This window comes from Neopsephotus bourkii, unplaced genomic scaffold, assembly GCF_033783945.1.
Source record: "Neopsephotus bourkii isolate Nb327-2 ecotype Australia unplaced genomic scaffold, CSIRO-AGI_Nbou_v1 NB_1189, whole genome shotgun sequence".
Taxonomy (NCBI): Eukaryota; Metazoa; Chordata; class Aves; order Psittaciformes; family Psittacidae; genus Neopsephotus; species Neopsephotus bourkii.
This window is the reverse complement of record NW_026901674.1, coordinates 3,557,222-3,573,533: the sequence shown is the minus strand read 5'-3', so window position 1 is coordinate 3,573,533 and position 16,312 is coordinate 3,557,222. Positions and strand designations below refer to the sequence as shown.

The 16,312-nt window shown below is 44.1% G+C and overlaps 1 protein-coding gene across 3 annotated transcripts in view; it reads left to right on the top strand.

The window, feature by feature from the left end:
* Positions 1-15,493, top strand: part of GRK5 (G protein-coupled receptor kinase 5) — a 165,788-nt gene extending 150,295 nt beyond the window's left edge. For all 3 annotated transcript variants that reach the window (XM_061364208.1, XM_061364209.1, XM_061364210.1), the window contains 6 exons: positions 248-337; positions 1,553-1,761; positions 10,290-10,427; positions 12,864-13,001; positions 13,810-13,941; positions 14,684-15,493. In XM_061364208.1, coding sequence (XP_061220192.1) covers positions 248-337; positions 1,553-1,761; positions 10,290-10,427; positions 12,864-13,001; positions 13,810-13,941; positions 14,684-14,782 — 806 coding nt within the window. In that variant the 3' untranslated portion in view covers positions 14,783-15,493. The remainder of the gene's footprint in view (positions 1-247; positions 338-1,552; positions 1,762-10,289; positions 10,428-12,863; positions 13,002-13,809; positions 13,942-14,683) is intronic.
* Positions 15,494-16,312: the final 819 nt, after the last annotated feature.

Sequence of the window (16,312 nt, the reverse complement as noted above, 5' to 3'; positions counted from 1 at the left end):
CTAACACAATCCACTCTAGTCTGTAGCCTCACGGTTAAAATTCATTTCACTGCATTGTAATTCCCTTAATCATTCCTCCTGTCCTTATCAATGAAACTGCTCCAATTCAGCAACTGAAAACACTCTTTTCTTAAAATGTCTGAAAAGTTAATTGCAAGGGTATTGTAGCAATAATAACAGTTGTAGTTTTGGCCTAATTTGGGTCATATGTCTACTTTATGTTGTTTTGTTTCTTTTTTCCTTCCAGGCCATATTAGAATATCTGATTTGGGTCTAGCTGTTAAAATCCCTGAGGGTGAATCAATCCGTGGAAGAGTAGGAACAGTAGGGTATATGGGTAAGTCTTTAGTAGTTCATCTTTTTGTTAATTTGCTGAAATTACTTGAGTTTTGGAGATCTTTCTGCCATGTAAAAGATTCGCATTCAGCTGTGTCTGGGTTGCTAGACAGCAACCCACCAAGAGTCATGTGAGTGGAAATCGGAAGTGGGGAAAAGGATGGACCACAGCAGCTCTTAAATGAGACGGGTCTATAATCTTAAATCAGCAAAGAAAGTAAAAAAGGGAGATAGCAACTGAGATTATAGTGGTTGTGCTGTAGTTTTATTTTAGGAGGACTATGTGCTAAAATGGAGGTTTATTCATAGTTGTTTTGTATAATAGTTAAAGTGTACGTTTATTATAATATGGGTAAGTCTGCTCCTATGGTCATCTTGACCAAGGTCATCTAGAGTCTTCCCCTACATGCAGGAGAGGCTGTGAGAAGGAAGATTAGAGATGTGTACATTGGTAAAAACCACACTCAAGTAGATCTGGTTTCTAACATTCAACGCAATTATTTGCATTCATTCTGTGGGTGGGCATATTTCTTGGAATAAAAATTGTTTATGCTTATTTGACTAAATGGAAACTAGCTGATATGAGCCACTGTTGCAGCATATGGAGACTTGAATGAAAGCAGCAAATCAGTTGTCATCGCCAACTTTTGTTATCTCAGCTTAAGTTTGTGTGCACACTAAGACTCTGTGCTTGTGAGCACATGGGTATTTGTGCGTACAGAAGTGAGGGTGCCTGCAACACAGTGCCTGTAGAGCCAAAGCACGCTGGATGGTTGCAACACAGAATAAATGGACTTGTTTTTTGAATGGGGAAAAAATAAGTTGTAAATTAACCAAAAAGAGAGAACTTGATTTTGAAGAAGTGTCACTGTTGTTTACAGGATGTGTGTTTGCATGTCATTCCTTCCCTAAATGGAGAAATCTGGAAGGAATCTTAAGATTAGGCTTCTACTTAATACTTTGCTTGAACTTCTTTATTGTTGTTTTAATTGGTCTGACTTAGTGGACAAGTCAGAAGACAGCATGCACATGGCATGGAGCATGGAGAGAAAAAACCATGGCATGTAGCATGCTGCATTTTCTGTAATGCCATCAACAGCAACCACTCTCTGTGCATGTGTAGTCCATCACCAGAAAAGAACTTATAGAAATGTAAGGGTTTTTTGCCTGTGTGGATATCAAGCATTTCCACAGGAGACATCTTTCTTCTCCACAGCTCCTGAAGTGTTGAACAACCAGAGATACACACTCAGCCCTGACTACTGGGGGCTAGGCTGTCTCATTTATGAAATGATTGCTGGGCAATCACCATTCCGTGGGAGAAAAGAGAAGGTGAAGAGGGAAGAAGTGGACAGGAGAGTGCTGGAGACAGAAGAGGTGTACTCCCATAAGTTTTCTGAGGAGGCCAAGTCCATCTGTAAAATGGTAAGGGGCTTGAAGGCCCAGTGTGGCAGCTTCATTAGCAAGCTGTATCTGACAGTCTGAGCGGTAACACAGCACCATAGATGGGCTGCAGAGACAAGGACTAATGAAGCTCATCTGTTGATGGGATGATTGCATTCTCTATTCATTCAAATTGTGTTTATTTGGGCTTGCTTCTCCATGAGATGCATCACGGCCATCTTGAGTCCTCTCCAAAGGTTTATGGTCAAGGGAGCGGTATCTATTCTCGTGAGACTTTGAATGTTAGTTTGCAGTCAAGAATGCTTTTCTGTCTTTTATAATCTTGGAGAAAAAAAATAAAAAGGACTTGATGATGCAAGGCTCTGACTGTCTCCTGCAAGGAACTGAAAACCCCATGCTTCCATTGTCTTCGGTGGGAGCTGGGGGTAAGCAGGACGAAGATTATGCAATGAAATTATTGTGACACTCAAATGTTGTCCCACCCCATCTCACTAACTTTTTAGCAGCTTTTCCCCCGGGGTGCCAGGGTATCCAGCTTTTTTAATACTGTTGAGCTGTCCTTTAAAATGTTTTCTCACTCTTTCAGCTGGGAGTCATTTTCGTAGCACAATAGCCATGTCTGACAATGGAAATCCTCAAACCCTCTGAGAACTCTCAAAGCTGTGTCTGAACTCATCAATGTCTTGTCAACAGCCATCTTCAGAAGGCTGCATTGTAATTTGGGAAGGGATGTGGCCTTTTTCTTAATGTTGTTTGCTAAAGAGTGAAGTCTCCTTTGGAGACAATGACATATCTGTGTATGCTGTTAGGGAGAGACTGAAGGGAAAGAAAGGTCAACAAATAGGTAGTGAGAGTTTCACCAGTATCTTGTGCAACAGGCAAGCAAACTGCAGATCAACAACATTGCTGGTTGGCTGGCTTCACAAAAAGACACTGAAGTCTCCTTGCAAAATAATAATGGTAGCATTGCCAAGTATCATGCCTGGAAGTCATTAACTCACAGGGCACCAACTTAGTGCTGAATCCCCAGGGTAGTAATTAACTGACATCACTCTTGATAGATACTCTAGGCCATTCACTGCCCTTAATCGGCGATGCAGAGCCCCCACTGAAATCAGTGTGGGAGGATCTAGGAGAGCCACAGGCTCTTACAGACCTCTGCATGTGCTCGAACAGCTTGCTATTGCTGTTCTAGTAGCATCTCAGCTCCCACCAGGTGAGGAACAGCATCTGATGGAGTGGCAGAGTTTGTGCGTGTCCTGTTGTTAGCATGAAATGAAAATGTTGTGAGGCAAAAATTACACTCCTTTTGCTTGTTCTGTAATTAATTGCAGGCATGAAGCATTATAAAATGAAAGTATACTTTGAAAATAACCAACTTAAAGCTCAGAAGAATTAAATGTAGCATTGATGGGATAGTGCTGGAGATGACCCAGCACTCTGAAGGGAGTAGACATTGAAAGTCATTATGCTACGGTGGTCATTTTCATCTTCAAGCCATAAAGCCCTGGTTTCTGGGAGTCAGGGACCTCAGGAAGTTGTCTAGTTCAGTCCCTTGCCTCAGGGAAGCATGAACTATCTGTAAATCATTCCTGACAACTTGATCATTACTGCTTCACCGTCCAATCATGTGGCATATTTATTTATTGTGGTTTTCCATCCAGAAGTCATTTATCAAAAGATAGCTTTAAAAATCATGATTCAAATAAATTTTCTCAAGTTCTCTTTGCTCTTTATATTGAAAAAAAACAGAACTTTGTTCCTTTGTACCAGCATCTTAACAAGGAATCAAAAAAGTAATCATTAAGTACCCATTATATTTGCGAAATGAAGCATAAAGTTGCAATACATAAATCTATCTTGAGCCTTCACAAAGATCCAACACAAAAGGCTTTCCCATAGTGAACTCTTCAGGGCAGGAGTAAGGAACAGCATGTTTTCCACCATGTTGCCTAACCTTCTCTTCAAAGCTTTCTCTATAAGCTAATAGCATCGCCACTAGGAAATGTATTGTCTTTATTCCTTTAGTCATATGAAAACCCTTTTAGTGTCACCCCATGTCAGCCTTCCTAGCCTGGATGGTTATGCCCTTTGCATTTTTGCAAGCGCGTATCATAGCTCCCATTAATCATCATCCATCCTGTATTTCTATGTTTCATTCTGTAAGTAATTTCCCATAAATCAGACCTCATTTTGGACTGAAACAGAGATGAATAATAAATAATTAGGAACAGGGGCAGCTGGCTTTCTGGGAAGCTCCCCAACCCATAGTTCCCATATAACATAACTGCTTCATGGTGTGTTTTTTCTGTGAAAAAATCCAATCTTTCTAGGAAATGCTCCCTGTTTATTGTTGTTGTGTCTTCTACTTCACTGATGTATGTGTGTGTTTTCCCTGACAAGTGCAGTCTTGCATCCAAAGATGTGACTTGAAGTGCATTCAAGTCAACAGTATTGGATGGGCCCATGCTGCTGTGTTCTTCTGTCACTCTTTCAGTGTCCTGTTTGTCTGTTTTCTGCATACTGTCTTCTCTGATGCCTTTAATTCCTGCATCTCCTATTTTACTCCACAAAAGTGATCTCTGATAGGAGGGTGCAAAGAAGACACAGCCAAACTCTTCGTCTGGTGTGCAGTGACAGAACAGGAGGCCATGGGCACAAACTGAAACACGTGAGGGTCCCTCTGAACATCAGGAAACACTTTTCCATGGTGAAGGTAGTCAAATACTGGAACAGGTTGGAACTAGATGGACTAGATGGACTAAGGTCCTTTACAACCCTATTCTATGATTCTAAGTTGTCCAGAGAGGCTGTGGCGTCTCCACACTTGGAGGTATCCAAACCCCAACTGGACACGGCCTTGAGGACCGTGCTCTTGGTGACTCTGCTTTGAACAGAGAGATTTGACTAGGCATCTCCAGAGGCACCTTCCAGCCTCAGCTCTTCTGTGATTCTGATCTCCATTCCCTCCCCAAAGTGCCTCCTCAGCCAGCCTGAAGATGATGGATTCTTTTTTCCCTAAATGCAATGTTTTCTCTTCCTCACCACCAGAAGCTCTTTCATCATGTGCTGCTCCTCCTGCTTTCATCCCTGGAAACCAACTGGTTCACACATTATAACACCTTCAGGTTTATCAGCACTGCCTGAGAATAACTGTCCTTTCATCTGTCTTGAGAGGCACCTCACACACATCAAGGTGGTCTTCAAATGATTATCACTGCTATTGTTATTGCTAATTATAATAATAACCCTGAGCAGTAAGCCTTTGCAATAAGATTGTCACCCATACCTGAGAGTTTTGACTTTTCAGTTGGCCAGATTGGGCTGTGATTTCATAAGCATAAGCAGTGCAATATACAGCCATTCTGGCATCTTCAGTTCCCACACCACTGTCTTGTCTCATCTGGTAACTGAGAGATGAGCATGGAACTTTTCTGTTCACTAAAATATGTTAAAAATAGTATGCTTACTTCTTTTTAAAGGTTGACATTTAACTGGTGATCCCTTAGACTATTTGATCATCTGGGTCAATGGAAGTGGTTTTACAATTCCCCTTCTCTCCTTTCATGAGCAGAAGTGTTTTGCACCCTTACCCTAGAAAACATTTCCCTTATTTCTATAATATTAAGACTAACATCTTTGGACTTGGAGTTATTTGTTACATGGTATGATCTGGATATGAACTGACTGATCACGTGAAGATAAATAAAGCAGCACTTTGGGGACTGTTGGCTGTTTTTAGCCATCCTCACAACAGTTGTTTGTGTTTGTAAAGGAAGCAAAACAAAGTTGTGGAAAAAATAGTCTCAGACATTGCAGAGTTTGAATCCCCAGAGGGGAACAAATGAGTGACATGAAACTAGAAGAGAGTTCTTCGTACCAGGAGAGAAGATCTTCATGTAACTTCACTGCTGCTACTCAAGACTTCTCTTTGAAAGTCCCATTCTAGTCATGCTTTGCCCATAACTCTGTAGACTGAATCCTGCCCTCGTTTACACGACTTCAGTGTCATTTGGAGCCTTTGTTACCAGAACATAAAGCTCTGCTGCTTGGTATCAACTTCATGCATGGTTGGATGCCATGAGCCATCTTCAGATGTGCAGCTCTGTGAGTTCCCATAGGCTTTGGCGGGGTCTTACATTTGTTTGGGGCATTCGCACTGCAGTCCCAAGAGGGCTTGTCATCAGCCTGGTGTAGTTGGTTTTGTTCTGCTCTTTATTCATATTCAATACATCCTTTTAAATGGTATTAAACAAAAGTGTAGAGGTGACTCCAGACATACTGGTGTTATCTCAGTTTTCCTTTCCTGAGCAGATTCCCAAATGGGATGCATATTTCAGGCTATTACGCAGGTTTACTATTGCAGAAGGCTGCTGGGGCTGCAGGAAATGGTTCAAGACTCATTATTCCTTGAAGAAAGGAAGAACTATTTCTTTGGGATTCTAGTCCTTGCTATCTCTTGGTCTCATTAACAGAAGCCAGGAGAAGTGTCTGGTTTCACCTGTTGCCATCTCTGGGGCTGTCTGCAGCTACAACTGAACAAATTCCATTAATTTCTTACTTTCTCCTCCACTGGGACTCCTCAAGAGGCAGGCACTGCTCCCCAGCAGCAGGGCTTTGCAGGAGAATCGTCTCCTTTCTGTGATCTTTCAGTCCCAGCCTGTTCCCAGCGGCCTGCTTCCTTTTGTGTCTTTCAGCCACCCATGACCAACTGCATTCATGCTCCAGAGACTTCCATCTTGCAGCTGAGGTTACTGAATATTCCCTTGTTTATCATGGAGGAGCCCAAGAACCCCCAGACTGCCTTTTTCTATCCTCAACTACACTCTTGTCTGACCACAAATTCCAACTTCTAACATTCACAGTCTGGCAAGGGTAAATTCCCAGATTACCCTCGTCTTCCCAGTTAATCCAGAGGCAGGAGAATTACTGGCTGCACAGATGGATGGTAAAGTCACCCCTCTTCTTCCCTTCACAGATGACTTGTAAAACAGAAACTCAGAGGTCTCCTCTATCATCTACAGGCAAGTCCAGATCTACCCCTTTCTACTACAACCTGCTCCTCAACATCACCGTTCCCAAAAGCTTCAGGGTATCACTTCCAAAAGTGATGCCTTTTACTATCCAAGTCAGAGAGATGGGTAGTAAAAGTGGTTCTTCTGCTTTCGGATTCTTCTTTTCACCTGTCAGGAAAGTCTTCTCAACATGAGAATAGCAGATCAAAAGAACTTCTGTCTTCTCTGCCCATTCACAACAGAGGAAACCAGATCCTGACTGGGAATTCCAAAGTGATCTTCTTCACATAGTCTAAATCCATATGCCTGTTGGGATTAAAAAGAAACAAAACAAACCCAAACCCTCTAAAGTCCCGCAACAAGAAACCTTGCATCAACACCACGAGAGCTTGAAGTCTCATGTAAGGATTTGAAAGCAAAACATCCCTCTTTTCTGGGAAAGTAAGCTTGAGGGAACTGCCCAAGAAAGGTCTTTTCCTATCAGCTGGATAAGTATGGTGCTGTATCCCATGAACCTATGTGCTCAGAGAATAGAAAGGCATAGAGATGTTCCTTCAAGTCTTAGTCATGGTGACCACTCAGAGCAGATGTCACCACCTAGACCGCAGCAGAAGAAACTGTGAGGAATAAAGGGATGTTGCTATCTGGAAACTGGAAGTTGCTGTTATAGCCAGAACCATTCGCTTTTGGCCCGTCCCTCAATCCATACAGTCTCCTCTGGCTATTGCTGCTGCTACTGCTGAGGCAGAAAGAGCTGAGCAGAAAACTCTCATGTCCCACAGATCCCTTCATCACCTCTTCTGGCCGCTTGGCCTCTGCCACTGCAGCTAGCTCGGGACTGGCTGGACAGTGACCAAGGCACACATGGGGCACACTGATTGCCAAAGCCGTTTGCTGTCTCAGGCTGGAAATGAGGCCCCTAGCAACAAAAATGCAGAACTGAGGAGGCTGTGGAAGCCCGATAAGAAACCCACTGATGCCCAGGGGGTGGCAGAGCATCCAGAGAAGCCTAAAGAGCTGTGACCCCGTAAACCCATGATAAGGACAAGAAAGCTTCGGCTTTAGCCAGACACCAGAGGAAAACTCACCAACCTCACATTACCAACAAGCAGTTGTTGCAAGGTTTCTCCTCATTGAGATGGTGTGGCTGAGAGCAGCAAAGCCAGAGGGTACTGAGGCATGTCCTGAGCTGGGAAGCTTGAAAACAATCCTTGGCAGGGAAGGTGCCTGGCTCCCCGCTCCCAGCCTCCTGCAGCGCGGCACCTGATTGTCCATCTCCTGCAACACTTCTTTCCCTCTGCCACCCTCCCAGAGCTATTTGCCTCCTGCTTTCCTAATTGAGCCCCAGCCAGGTGCTGCATGGTACAGCTCCATGTGCTCACTGCCCTGGCTGTCAGGTACCCTGGTAAGATCCCTAGGGATTTATCCAGGGGGGCTCCCATGGGCTCAGAGGAACAAGACGAGGGAACAGCCTTAAGCTGCACCGGCGGAGGTTTAGACTGGGTATTAGGAGCAAGTTCATCACCAGAAGGGTTGTTAGACATTGGAACAGGCTGCCCAGGGAAGTGGTGGAATCATTGCCCCTGGAAGTGTTCAAAACCATGTAGATGAGGCCCTCAGTGCCATGTGTTACTGGTGGCCTTGAAAGTGCTGGGGTAACAGTTGGACTTGATGATCTTAAAGGTCTTTTCCCACCGAGTTGATTCCATGATTCTATAATGCAAACCACCCCATGATCCTGCATAGACGTGGAAGGCATTCCCAGCGAGTTTTGCTGATCCTTTCAGTGCCATTGGTCTGCACATCCCACCTGCGAAGGCAGTGAAGGCAGATCGCTGCTTTTAAGCTCCGGGTCGGAGCAGCAGAGGGGCAGACGGAACAGGAGGTGTGGCGTGACCCTTCCGTGCGTCCCAGGGAGGAGCCCACACACAGCCCCCACCGCGCTCCATCCCCGGGGGAACCGAACGCCTCGCTGCCCCCGGCCCTGCCCGGCCTCCGCCCCGCCCCGCCCGGACACCGCCCCGGCCCCGCCGCGCTGCCCGCTGGCTCTGCCCTTTCCTCTGCTGCCCCCCGGCGGCCCCCGGGCGCTCTGCAGCCGCGCTCCCTCCGCCGGGCCGAGCCGGGCATCCTCGCCCGCCCCGCTGCCTGCCCCTGCCCCTGCCCCTGCCCAGCGGTGGTGGGGGGGCTGGGGGTGTCTGCCTGAAGCGTGCCCGGCTCCAGGGGGGATACCTTGCCTATGGGAAAGGGCTGGTGTTGTCTCCTCCGTGATGGGCAGTGTAAGCGTCTCTCTCCACAAGTGGAGACCCCAGCAAAGCCACCCTGACTGGTTTCAATGCGTGTTTAGTTTTCTGTTGCACCAAGGCAGATGTCATCCATCTCTTTAACCAGCAGTTGAAATCTCTGTGCACATCATGGTGAGTCCGCAGTTGTATTTTCCCTCCTCTAAGAGAGCATCTTGCAGGGTTCCTCAAAGAGCATAGAACAGTTTGGGTTGGAAGGGACCTTCAGCAGTCATCTAGTCAATGATGAGTGGATGGGGAAAAAATAGAAACAGATTTATGAATCTTTACTTTTCAGCATTGCCTGAAGTCAGGGATACACTTAGAAATGTCCCTGTCCAGGTGATGATGGTTTTGTACCAGTTATGCATGCTGAGTTCTGCCTCTCTTCAGTTGTTTAGGTGGGGTCTCTTAAGACACTGGTTTAGCCTCCTTGATTCTTTGTATATTATTTGTAAGAAGACGATATATTAGTCTACATGTTCTGTCTCCTCAGCCAGCAGTGTGTGTCCAATGAAATGTTCCCTTGCAGATCAATTAGTCCATCCACACAAGGTCTTCTGGGACATACATCCGTGTGTTTGTGTTCATGGACATGCTTATCTAACAGCCCAAGGATGCTGAGTTCAGTCAGTGTCCATTGCTCCATTACAGGTACCAAGGGAACAGGCAGGAATTGCTGTAGTGGGCAGAGGTGGTGCATTGGCCTTCTCTGAAAACAAACAACACTGATGGTTACCAGTGCCGGCTCCATGGACAAAACTCCCCTTGAGTTCAGCTGAAATAAGCCCATGATTGGTTCACTGTGACGTGTAATGTAGTAGAATATACTGCAATGGGTGGAGGGAAATGTGATTCCATGGTGAAGGCATTCAGCCTAAGCAACATGAGAAAATTACACTTAGTAACAGGAGGAAAACACAACTAAGAAGCACACAGGATTCATGAAATATGCCCCTATATATGTTATTAGGGTATGTCAGACCTCTTCTTGAAAGTGTTCACTGAAAGTCAGCAGAAGCAACAGTCTCTATTTTGACTGTAAACACTTTACAGCAGGTAATTTTCAAAGGGTTTCACCAGCACATAGAACAGTGCACCCCTAATCCATTTCACTTGGCCCATTAAGGAACAGCAGTGACAATTCCCTTCTGTGCTTCCCTCTGGGCACATCCAAAACCAACTGGAGATGAAAATATCCTTGTGGAGTTCTTGCGTTTCTGACATCCTCTCCATTCCTCTTGGTGTGTTTCAGCTCCTCGCCAAGGATGTGAAGCAGCGGCTAGGATGTCAAGGGGAAGGCGCAGCAGAAGTGAAGAGGCACCCCTTTTTCAAGAGCATGAATTTCAAGCGGTTAGAAGCAGGAATGCTGGATCCTCCCTTTGTCCCTGATGTGAGTACAATAGGAAGAACACCCAGTGGCCTCTTGCAAGAGATTTGTTTCTAAAGTATCTTCTGTCTCTGAGAGCTGTCATCACTCTCTGCATCGATAGCTGCCCTGGGAAGATGTGATAAGTGGTAGGGCTGGAGTGGCGAGGCTGGGAGGAAGAGGAGAGCTGACTGTAGACTTGTGTGTGCAGGGTGGGTGGGCTTACATACAGGGTGGTAACCTGGGAGTTGATTCATTTCCCACTCACTTTACCACAGTCTTCCTGTGTGATGCTGGAGACACCACTTGATCTCTTTGTGCCTCAATTCCCAAACTTTAAACTGGGAACCTTTGTATCCCCATGTCCACGGCAGTATTGTAAGGACCAGGTGGTGCTTGGAACAACCATCAACGAAAGTCACACGTCTGCATACGGATAGATGGATATATATGCTGGAGTGAAGCTAAGTCCAAAGCTCTATGGAACTGAGGGATGGACTGGATCATCCTAAAAACAGGCATTAGTTGAAGAGTCTGAACCAGGTTCAGTTATCAAGTGTCACCTCAAGCAGAGGCGTTAGCTTGGACTTGAGACAGCATTTTGAACTTGTTAGTGCTCATGGGGCATGGAACCCAACACTGGGTCCTTACTCAAGTTTTCACACCCATCTTGCACATACTAAAGTCTTTGTTGCATTGGCAATGACAAAACCTTTTCCACTGTTTTGTGGTGTCGGTCTCTACCCCAGGGCAGAGTTATCTGATCATTTTCCTCCTGCAGGGCTCTCTTTCTGGCTGGATCTTCTATCTTTAAAGTTCCCATATGGTTCTAAGTAAACACTGCCATTTTAACATATTAAGGAAAGTATCATCTTGGCAGCTCTCATTCACGTTGCTGCAAACTCCACCAAACCAAAGTGGTTTGAACACTACAGAAGTTTACTTTAGCTGCTCTGGTTTTGCTTTACATTTTACTATGCGGCCTAGTTATTCCTGCCAATTAGCCCGTGGTGTTACGACCTGCTTTAGTGGGAAGAAATAGGAGACAAGCTACTATTTCTTTCTGATGTAGAAAATGAGAAAATCCTGGGCTTGAATTTGGGATCCGCCAGAGCGTACTAAAAGCTTAACTGTGGCATGTAAGGCCCAGGAGGCACCTCTGATAGACATATTTGCTAAAGCAGAGGCACATAAATTTTTATGGCTATTTATTGGGAACTCAAGAGCTGCTCCTAATTTAATTTATTTGGCACTTCATCCATACATTTCCAAGTCTTTACTGAAGTCAGCTGAATCACCCAAAGCTATCTAGCCAATGGCAGGGGTTGTAATCCAACCCACGTCTCTCCATCCTCTTCTAGACTACTCTGTCTCCACAAAAATGTTGTGGATTGCAGCCATCAGGAATGCAGAAGGATGCAGCCTCCAGCAAATAAGACTTCTATCAGGAATCAGCTTGATTTGTTTGGTCACACTGCTCAGATCTAGATAAAACACTGCATGGTTGGACCCCTGGGCTGTGCAGTCATGGTGCCGTGTATAGACAGTAGGATCCAATACGTGTTTGAGTTCAGCAGGTCAAGCTAGTCCCACAAGCCACCCCTCAATTACTCCTACGCATCAAAGGATAACTGTGTTGTTGATGGGAACTCTCTAGGCACGCAGATGACCACACTATGACAGGTGATGACTATTTCTGCTTTCTGTGGCTGACTGCTGGAACAGGAGCTACAAGCAGCGTCACTGCAAAGAGTCCACTCTCTGTCATCACACGTAATTAAGTAGTTTAAAAAGGCAAAGCCATTTGAGTGTTTGTTTGAAGAAATGCAGCCCAGTTGAAGGAGCTGATAGAGGTGATTCTGGACAGCTTCCAGCAGCTGAGCTATTAATGAAAACAATGGAAAAATGCCAAACCTCTTCTGTTTTCTTTAGCAATTAGTATACATTCCTCTAAACTTCTAAGCTGCAAACTCCACAGCTATCTGAGCAGAGGGAGCACTCCTATTTGAGTTCCCTTTTCAGAGCTGTGTTCAGTGTGTCGCTCATGAGCATACTGCTTTCCTGTAGGAGCCATTTGTCAATAGAGAGGGAGCTGACTACCCGAAGAGACTACTACTGGTACTACTACTAGAAAAGACTACTGAAGGACCTGATTTTTGTTTTCTTGCTCTTCCTGTTCTTTTCCCTCACCTCTTAACCATATGCTACATGGATGACTAAAACCCACTTTGGCTTTGCTGATGCTTTTAAGGATGCTTATGGGAAGCTTAACATGCTTAAAGTGAAGCCAGCCTTTGATGGAAACCATGCGGGCAGAGTGGGTCTAGAGGAGCAGGACGCAAATAGTCACTTATTGTTAGGCATTCTCACTTGACTGAATCTGTGAATGAAAGCACATGCTCAGACTCAGAAATATCTTTTCTCTTGCTGTCTCTCTGTGTTTCCTCTTTGTGCTGATAGCCCAGAGCAGTATACTGCAAGGATGTGTTAGACATCGAGCAATTCTCCACAGTGAAAGGAGTTAACCTGGACCAAACAGATGATGATTTCTATTCCAAGTTTTCCACAGGATCAGTGTCTATTCCATGGCAAAATGAGGTAAGGATGTATCATAGTAAAATCACTCCAGTAAAACCCCTAACACAGATGGTTTAAGAGGAGCTGTGTATTTCCATTAATACATAGCTACTGGATAACTTGCCAGACTCTAATGCTTTCATAAGTTACAAATGGCCTCTTTCAAGATCTGTAATGTACCACAGATGTCAGGTTCAGGTGACTGCATCTGTTGGCTCTGCATTGTGTAAGTTGGCAAGGATCCTACTGTACTTCCTTCTCCTGGGTTTCAACAACAGCTCTCAGGAACTTCTGTGGGCTGGCTGGAAGTCCTAATGGCTCCAGCATTGGTGATCCTGATCTCACCCTTTGTCTTGTACCTGCAGCACATCCCAGCTGCTGCAGTTGTCTCTGGACCTTCAACTGCTGCAGGGTTTCCAGATCTGGGGTTTTGTTTCTGTTTGATATCAAAACATAGCCAACAGTTGATTTCATAATCCAGCCCTGGATCAAACAGCAGATCCACTTAGCCAGAGGGGTGCTCATAGCTGGGGATTTGTGAGTATTCCTGTCTTTACCCAATGTTCTTCACAGGCCTGAAGAAAAGAACAGAAAGCTTTATGGGGCAGCTTCTAATAAGGCTGATGTGCAAACATGCAGAGCAGACTCAGCCTCTCCTTTTCATACATCCTATTTGCCTTGTATAGCCAAGAGCAGGAGTTCACCTGTTAACTCTCCTATCGTATCGCTCAAGCTGCTGCTCCTGATCCTGACTTTGAACAACCTGGCCCTAATGCAATATATTTAATGCAGATGTATAACTTCTTTATTTCTTATCGTTTCCCACTAGATGATAGAAACAGAGTGTTTCAAAGAACTGAATGTATTTGGACCAAATGGTACTATTTCACCAGACCTAAACAAAAGCTACCCCCCAGAGCCACCCAAGAAAGGATTGCTACAGAGAATATTTAAACGACAGGTAAGATCTTCCATGACTAAGACATGGAAAATTCCATAGATGCCCAGTTCACAGGTGGTACTTCATGCTGCATATCCCACATTTCCCATCTACCTCTTGATATTTTTTCCCCAGCAGAAGTTCCAGTGTTGTTCCCGAGCTTTGTTTCCAGCAGTTGAGAACTTCTTTCTTACCCAATCTATTTTTCAGTAGTATACTGAAATGCCTTTTGAAATGGTTATATGGTTTTAATAAGTTCTTTGTGAAAGTCCTAGATTTATGTCTTTAAAGAAGAGCAAAGGCATATTTTGAGTGCATGAGTCATGGCAGGAAACCAAGATACTAGAGAAGAGAGCAGACCAGATACTATGTGATGTACAGCTTTCATGAAGCACCACTTTCAAATCTAAGTAACGTTCCCAGACCAATCTGTTTCTGTAGGGTTAAAACCATACCTGAGCATTGGCATGTGTCCTCTGTGTTAGTCAGATTTAGTAGGTCCTGATGTTTTGCAATGAATTGATTTGACTCCTGGAGCTCTAGTGAGTCGTCTTTGCTGGATTCCTCAAGAACTGCCACGGTCCTCCAGACTTAGAGAGAATATGGGTAAGAAGGTGAAGAATATTTTACACCCAAAGGTCTTCAAACAAAAATCTTGCAGTCCAGTCAGTTATGTTATCACCCTAAAATGAACAGCGTTAGACTAAAAGAAAGACTGGCATATTTGGGGAATCTAATTGTCATTGCCTTCCTCTTTCTACAGCATCAGAACAATTCAAAGAGTTCTTCAAATTCAAAGGCCAGCTTAAATCACCACATAAATTCAAATCACGTAAGTTCAAACTCCACCGGAAGCAGCTAGTTCCGATTCAGTTTTATGAAACAACATGTTGCATCCTTCCACTATAATCTTATGGCGCTTCTGTGGATGAGAGAGCCTCCACCATCGAGTGAAAAAGAAAAAGGATCTCCCAAAAAGGAGATTTTCTATCCATTCCTTCCAGTGGAGCCTCGCATTTTAAGAAGAATTTTCCACTCAGGTCTGTTTTTGGAGGTGGCACTCAAGACTGTGTGAATCAAATTTGTCTCTTTAGAACATTGCAATAGAAATTCAATGAACATGACTACTTGCACGTATTTAACTAGCATCATACTAGAACTGAATTTTGTCTTTATTATTTTTAAAGGAAAGTTTTGTAAATTTCTCTATTGTCTCAGTTTACATTTTGTACATTTGTATTTAAATGAAAGTCAGACTTTGGAGGTGTATATTTTCCAAGCAGCAGCTGTAAAGCCATGTGTTTTAAGACATTTTTTTAAGAGAAAAAAACAAAACACAACAATGTGACTCAAGACTTCCAGAGCCTCAAACGAGAAATCATTCTTTTTAGTAATTCTAGAGAATTCTTCATAAATCATTTTATCAGACTGGGGTTTATTGACACGCATTTGTATGGAACAGTTTATGCTTAATTATTTTACATCTGTATATTTGGTTTACAGCAACACTGCATCAAACATTTCTCCTCTTCATTAGTTTGTAACATCTCGCATTAAATGCTAAAAGACAAGATTTTGATGCATTCAAGAATGCTACTTGCTACGCCTAAGTTTTGGGATGTCATGGGACCAGCACAGCTGAGATTTGCACTTCCTGATGTTGTCAGCTCATCAAAAACGGTTTCGTTAGAAAGGGAAGCCTATTTTAAGCCCTTCTGCTTCACTAGTTTTTGTGCTGTTTCTAACAACAGCATGAAGAAAACCGAGTGAGAGGTGACCAGGAAAGCAAATGACCGATTGTTTCTCAAGGACTCGGAACCTGCCCCTGCTGAAATGAGAGCAAACCAGAAGCGTTCTCCATGCTGCAGTCAAAAGTCCAAGGCCTTTCCGCAGCTGCTCATATCAAACAGGTAGCAAGAGAGAAATTCAATAGAGGAATTCAATGACCAAGAGATTCATGACAGCTTTCTAAAGCTGTGGGAGTTCAGGGTGGGATCTGATCTGCTTTTGAGCAGTAACAGAACCTAGAGGTTGCATCTGCACTTAGAGTACTTCCATGTGTCATGCCAAACACACCTCAGTTAGGTCCTCAACTCAGTTGGACAGTATGTCAGTCATGAAACAGTAGCTCCCACTTTTGGTTCCATCATTCTTTCTCCATCATTCTTTTTAACCATTGATGAAAACATTGTTCACACTAATATAAACAGGGTCTGGCAGGATCAGCAGTAGTACCTCAGGCATCAGAATCATGCTTGTCTCTAGGGTGTCACTATCTATAATTATTAAGAACACCAAATCGGAAATATGGCTACTTCCCTTCAACAGGAATTGGAAAACCTTTGTTCCCCCAAGTACAGACAGCATCTCTATAGCCCAACATGTTCTGTAA